General features: G+C 46.4%; 1 protein-coding gene across 1 annotated transcript in view; it reads right to left on the bottom strand.

Annotated features, from left to right (window-relative positions):
- kif1ca (kinesin family member 1C, a) overlaps positions 1-6,985 on the bottom strand; it is a 34,457-nt gene that overhangs the window by 6,129 nt on the left and 21,343 nt on the right. The window contains exons 14-22 of the mRNA XM_008304991.1: positions 6,357-6,485; positions 6,142-6,269; positions 5,846-5,925; positions 4,695-4,770; positions 4,507-4,586; positions 4,028-4,122; positions 1,399-1,482; positions 1,060-1,240; positions 159-231 (exon numbers count right to left, since the gene is read on the bottom strand). Coding sequence (XP_008303213.1) covers positions 159-231; positions 1,060-1,240; positions 1,399-1,482; positions 4,028-4,122; positions 4,507-4,586; positions 4,695-4,770; positions 5,846-5,925; positions 6,142-6,269; positions 6,357-6,485 — 926 coding nt within the window. The remainder of the gene's footprint in view (positions 1-158; positions 232-1,059; positions 1,241-1,398; positions 1,483-4,027; positions 4,123-4,506; positions 4,587-4,694; positions 4,771-5,845; positions 5,926-6,141; positions 6,270-6,356; positions 6,486-6,985) is intronic.

The raw sequence follows: 6,985 nt of genomic DNA, 5'->3' as shown, positions 1-6,985 counted from the left end.
TCCTCTGTGGACTTCAAGGACCTGGACCTCTGGAACATTCACAGTCTGAAGGTAGAACTCTGTAGATAAAGGTTCTGCAGGTACAGAACCAGGTGTTCTGAGGAGGTTCTGGAGGATGTGGCTGGCTGGGTGTGAGCTGAGTAAGCAGGTCAACGTACCAGTCGGTGCTGCTCCAGCAGCAGGTCGGCCTCCTCCTTCTCTTTACGGTACTGAGTCTCCATATCCTGCAGTCTGCAACAGAACACAGTCCGGTCAGCCACAGCTCAAGCTTCTCCTCCAGATGTTCTGGTCAGTTTGGGCTGTGATGGTAAAGAATGTGCAAACTGGACCAACTACAGCAGATACCAGTCAACTAATGAGATGGTTTTCTGTAATTTAACGAAAAACAAAAGACTTTCCTGTTTTTCAGTCCTTCAAATACATTTTTTCTTCTAAATACATATTTTAAAGGATGTTTTGTTTGTTTTATTAAACCATGAGTCAGCATTAGTTACTGCTTGCTCAGCTTTTTCCAATGAACATGTAAAGTCATGTTTCTGCTGACTTGTCTGTATATTTACTGTAAGTTCACAAAACAAAAAGGAAAAAATGATTACAACTAATTCATTATTGTTAAATCCTAAAAGATAGTTTTCTTAAATATATAATAAATGAGGTTTTGCTGCTTTAATCAGTAAAAACACAATAAAACAACCCATTACTATTTAATAAAACAGATCTGTGATGTTTACCTTATTTACTGTTTGATAGTTTTTTAATTAACATGTAAATGAATCATGTTTCTACGACTTTACTGCATATTTTCTGTAATTCAACAAAAACACTTTTTAGAACTATTGAGAACGTCTTATTTTAACCCTTAGAACACGTCTTTGTCTCCCAGCGTCACATGACTCTGAGCTTTGCCTTCTACTCCGGCTCCTCCCCAGACCTCCCTGGGACTTCCCTGGGACTTGCCCGGATTTCTCTGGAACTCCCTGGGACCCCCTGGGGACCTCCCTGAGGCCTCCCTGGGACCTCCCCGGACCCCCCAGGACCTCCCCAGACCTCCTCCTCTACCTCTTCTCCATCTCCAGCTTGATGTCGATGCCCTGCTTCTCCAGCAGCTCCCTCTGGGCGTAGTTCCAGTCCTCCGGCTCCCCCTGCTGCTCGGCCGTGGCGCTGCGCTCCCTCTCCAGCCTCGCCTGCTCCGGGTGGTTGAACCGGAACACGTGGTTCTTGCCCATCACAATGCGGTTACCTGGCAACAGACGGATGGTTTCAGACCAAAGCCCATCAGAGCAGCTGAACATCTCCGACTGTGGCCGAAGCACACAGTCGTCGTGTAGTTGTTGTGTTATAATAATACACCGTCTGATGACACTAGTGACTGTAGAACTGAGGTGTTTATGACGGTACCTTGTTTCAGAACCACAGCTTCGCTGATCTGCTTCCCGTTAACGTACGTTTCTGCTCCGACGAGCGGCTCCAGAGTGACGACGACTGCAGAGAGACCAGGTCAACATTAGGCGTCAGTTCAGCACCGACGGCAGCAAACACCTGGAGGCCTCACCTGGAGGTCAGGACCTGCTGCCGAGAGAGGCAGCGGCCCGCGATGTTCAGCCGGTCTGGGCACAGTCAGGTCAATCTGGACCGGTTCTAGTCCTATTATATTAATTTTAAGTCTTTCTGAACAAGTTTTAGTCATTCTTGATCCATTTTGAGTCGTGTCAGACTAGTTTTAAGTCATTCTACAGAGTTTTACGTTTTTTTGGACACATTTTTTTTCCAGATCTTCGCTCATGGACATCGTGTTTTGTTTCTAATTGTTTTAATCTATTCGTTTTTACCGTAAAACACTTTGTGTGTTCTGAAACCTGCTATACACATAGAGTTAGTGTTATGATGGTTTTAGCCATTTTGGACCAATTTTGACTGACTGTGGACACATTTTTAAGTTTTGGACAAGTTTCAAGATATCTACGACACATTTAAAGTGATTCTGACACGTTTCTCTACAGTTCTGAGTCGCTTTGGACCGGTTGGACTCATCGGGTCCAAACTCTGGGATGTCTCTGATGAGTTTTACATAATCTTTTTATATGATTCTACATAGTTTTGGACACATTTCTAGTCTTTTTACTTTGGACAAATGTAGATTTTTTCCTTTTGAACCTGTTGGAGTCACTCTGGACACATTCTGAGACCTGGTCTGGAGACGTTTCCAGATGTTCTGGACAAGTCTCAATTTACTTCATTACACTGCACGTCATTTTCGACAGTCTTTGAATCACTTGGAGTCGTTTTAAGCAGATTTAGTCCAAGTTTCAAGCCACGTTTAGTCATCGTGAACGAATTTCGAGTCCCTCAGGCTGCGTGTCGAGTCTTTTTTGACAGGTCTGGACGTGGTGGTGGCTGAACGGTCGCGGGATGAGGCCTCCAGGTTTGTCCACACAACCACAAACCACCACAGATGAGTTCAGACACACGGGAGAGAGGATGTCGGGGCGGGGCAAGGGGCACAGGAAACATGAACATGAGGGTGACGTCACCATGGCAACGAGTAGCAGCGACTGTTGAACGATACCTGACAGATTTCCCGGCAGCTTTTACAGAGAGAAGAAGAAGAAAGAGTCACTCGCTGGACGCACGCACGCACACACACGCACGCACGCACGCGCGCACGCGCGCACGCGCACACACGCACACGCACACGCACACACACACACACACACACACACACACACACACACACACACACACACACACACACACACACAAAGCAGCTGAGTTGACATTCATGTGAACACTTGGACCTGCTGGAGGCTTTAACCGAGGCTCAGGACCCACATCTGAGAACTGACAGGAGTGTGGGAATGATGTCTGAAGACATTTTAGGCCATTTTGAGACGTTCTGAACAAATTGTCGTCATTTTGGACACATTTAGAGGCAATTTTGTCAAGTTTCAGTTCAGGTTTCAGCCATTTTGGAAAAGTTTGGATTAATTTTGGAAACTTTAAAGTCACTTTCAACCAATTTAGAGTCACTGTTTGAAGACACTTTGAAACAGATTTGGAACTCTTTAGACAAATCAGTCATTTAGGACACATTTGGAGTCAAACTGAACCAGCTGCAACAGGGTTGTGGTCATTTCGACAAAGAAAAATAATAATTTTGGATGTATTTAGAGTCAATTTTGTCAAGTTTCAGTTCAGGTTTCAGCCATTTTGGAAAAGTTTGGATTATTTTTGGACAGTTTGGACAAATACTGAGTCACTGGAGTCACTGTTTGAAGACATTTTCGATCAGATTATTCTGACTTTGGACGCACTGTGAGCAACACTGGATGTGTTTCAAGTCATCTGGGACACACATGGAACCAATCTGGACGAGTTTTAATGAAGTCGGGACAGATTTTGTGCCATTTTAGAATAAACCCCCCCAAAATGCGTCTTTTGGATAGTAAAAATAGTAAAAACGCTTTAAAGTCATTTTTAACCAATTTAGTCACTGTTTGAAGACATTTTAGGCAGATTTGGAACTCTTTAGACAAATCAGTCATTTAGGACACATTTGGAGTCAATTTTGTCAAGTTTCAATTCAGGTTTTAGCCATTTTGGAAAATTTGGAGTAATTTTGGAAACGTTCAAGCAGCTTTTCTGACAAATTCTAAGTCACTGGAGTCACAGCTTGAAGACATTTTAGGCAGATTTGGAACTATTTCGACAAATCAGTCATTTTTAGACACATTTAGAGTCAATCTGAACCAGTTGCAGTTCGGTTGGAACAGGGTTTTGGTCATTTCGAAAAAGAAAAGAATAATTTTGGACAGATTTTGAGGCAAACTGGAGCAACACAGACGCCCACAAACTGTTTGGAGTTCAGAGGTTTCACTACCTTCTGATGAAAACATCACAGAACTGCAGTCAAAGGCCTCCACTGAGCTTCTGCAGCCGTAGCCTCACTCAGACCAGCAGGTGGCGCTCCGAGCCCAGCACTGACACTCAGACTCTCAGTCACTCCCCCACAGTCTCCCAGACGCCTCACCTTCTCCCTGCTCGTTGGTCTCGCTGACGAACACACAGTGGATCTCCTTGATGAAGTGGCCCGACAGCTTGATGTCCACGTCCTGCTGTCCAACCCTGAGACAGACGGACCAGAACACATGAGGGTCGATTCAAAGGCGACAGGACTGCCGTGGACCTGCTCACACTGCTGTCAGAGTCTGGCTGGTGGACGTTCTCTCAAAGCTGCACCTCTCTGTCGCCCGTTTGTCTCTCTGGGGTTGTTTTCTGTCTACTTTGGTCATTCTGCGTCTTTTTACAGCCGTTTCAGGCGTCTCTCTAACCATCCGTTACTCTGTCTCTATACTTCAATTAGCAGAGCTCACACTCAACCTTCCGTCCACCGGGTTGAACTAATTGTGACTCAGTCTTCATCAGGAGGAAAGTCAGCGGTGGATCATGGAGGGCTGCTGACAGTAACAGCAGAGGTTCAACTGACCCACCTGAACACGCCGGACTCACCTGGTGAAGCCCTCCTTGATGTAGTAGAGGAGGCACTCGGACATCAGCGGGTCTTCGTTCAGGTTGACCAGGTGGGGCGTCTGCAAACAGAGTGGGAGCCTGTTTCATTCATCATCAGAGGAGCTGGAACAGCGAGCAGGTCGAGCTGCACCAGAGTGTCAGAAACCACAGGGAGGCGGTCAACTCACTCCTTTAGGAGAGAAGACGCCCAGCGTTCCTCCATCTTCCTTTATGGAGACGCCCATCTCGGCCAGCAGGGACTCTCTGGGAGCAGACAGCAACAGACATCGATCACAGAGCGCTCCACAGCTCCCCCTCCTGGCTGCATGCACTCAGACACACAGCCCACCAACACAAGCTGCTTTTACACACAAGAAACACATTTAAGAGGAAACAACTGCTGCAGCCAGACGAGGGGCTTTACAGCACGTTGAGCTAATCAGAGCTTCAGCGTTTCACGTTCGTGTCGAGGCTCTGCAGGACCGCGGCGCTTTGAAACCGCCGCGTCGTCGCGTTCAAACCTCCTCGAAGGACGAGGAGACGAGGACAGAGCGACGCTGGCCTCGGCCCAGAGGACCACGCTCAGCCGTCTGCTCAGCCGTCTGCTCAGCCGTCTGCTCAGCCAGTTCACCGCTAAACAGTCGTCACATTAACTCCTGCTTTGTCAAACTAAAGACAGTAAAACCACAGAAAAGGACTGTAGAAACAGAACCAGGCCCAAACTGTGAACAATCAAAAATATGGAGTTTGACCATAAAATTAAATCAGCAGCAAATATCATTGATCTTTTTACAGATATCTGTGATTATTTTGGTAGTTTTTGAACATGTTTTTTCTGAAACCCTCGCTGCACTATTTATTTACAGAATATATACACACACATATATATTTAAATTACGTTTTATTAACAGCATATAGATTATTGTATTTGTGTTATTTTACAGATTTTCGACCTTATTTAGAAGTACAATTACGTATGTTAAGGAGTGTTACTTCATATATATATATATATATATATAATACCCGGTAAATGAAACAAACAGAACATAGTATTTGTTTATGTGTTTGCTGTGAAAACGTCAACAAAACAAACAAAAACAGGCTAAAACGTGTGTCATCCTTACACTGTGTGGCCATAACAACGTCAGTGTAGCTGCGTTTAAATCAGCTTCATGTTGTAACTGTGATGACGTTTTTTTTTTGAATAATAAAATGCACCACATGGACTCAAGCGGAGGAGGAACATCGGTGCAGTGGAACCGCGGAGCACCCACAGTCCAGGAGTTTGATCCAACACCTGCACCTGTGCAGACAGAACTACCACCGTGGGAGGCCTTACCTCTCCAGGCGAATAGATTCAGTCTTCCTTAGCTTCTCCTCCCACGTCTCGTTCAATTCGGCGATTATTTTCTCGGTTTCCTACAACAGAAGAACGAGATGGTTGGTTAGCTGATCTAGCAGCTGCTGTTGGTCCTGATCGAGCCCTGGATGCCTCACAGGGCCGCCGAGCTCCACCTTCAGGACCCTTCACAGGTTGATCACGTTTCTCTGTAACAGCAGCTCAGTTCTCTGTTAGCATGTCCTGCCTGACACGTCTAGTTCAGACGTGAAGGCGACGGCCGACTCTCGTCCTACCATCAGTCTCTCGGCCGCCTCCTCTTTGCTGATGGTCTCCGTGGCGACCGCCTCCTCCGCCTCCTCCCCGTCCTCGATCAGGTGGTCGGGCTCAGCGGGCGCGTCGCCTGGAGACGCCGGCTCAGCGCCTGCAGACAAAAAGTTAACGTTCTTGTGAGTTTAAAGGTTAAAACGCATCCTGGTGTATTTTGTAACTTGTTGTGGCACACAGTGACCTGGAGGGGCGGAGCCATTCTTGGACGCCATCCCATTGGCTGTGAGAGCCAGCTGCAGGGGGGAAGGGGTCAGGCCCGCAACACCCCCGAGGCCGTTGTTGTTGTTGTTGACTTTGGGAGGAAGAAGAAAAGAAAACAAACAAGAAAGAGACAAAGAAGAAGAAGAAGAGGAAGAGGAGGAGGAGGAGGAGGAGGAGTCAGGCTTCATCTGTAACTGGCTGGAATCTTAGCGATGCAGGTTATGTAAAGAGCAGCGTGTACACGTACACACACACACACACACACACACACACACACACAGTTGCTGTTGTCTGTAAATAACTGCCTCTAAACATACTGCACATACGCATGCCGTACATACCTGCTGCTTCCAGTCACACACAGCTCGTGGTCCATCAGTGAGCTCTGACTGTTCAGTTTCTACACTGACACGTACTGACTGCAGCACTTCTACTCTGTACTGAACACTGACTGGATACTGATGGCGTCATACTGGTACCACCACGAGACAAGCCTGTACTTCCAGTTACCACTGTGATGAATAATGTACACAGTGTGTGTGTGCCAGTAGAACAAACACTATATAAATGTGTGTGTACCAGTAGAACAAACACTATATAAATGTGTGT

This window comes from Stegastes partitus, unplaced genomic scaffold (genome assembly GCF_000690725.1).
Source record: "Stegastes partitus isolate 25-593 unplaced genomic scaffold, Stegastes_partitus-1.0.2 Scaffold2372, whole genome shotgun sequence".
Taxonomy (NCBI): Eukaryota; Metazoa; Chordata; class Actinopteri; family Pomacentridae; genus Stegastes; species Stegastes partitus.
This window is presented reverse-complemented; position numbering and strand designations above follow the sequence as displayed.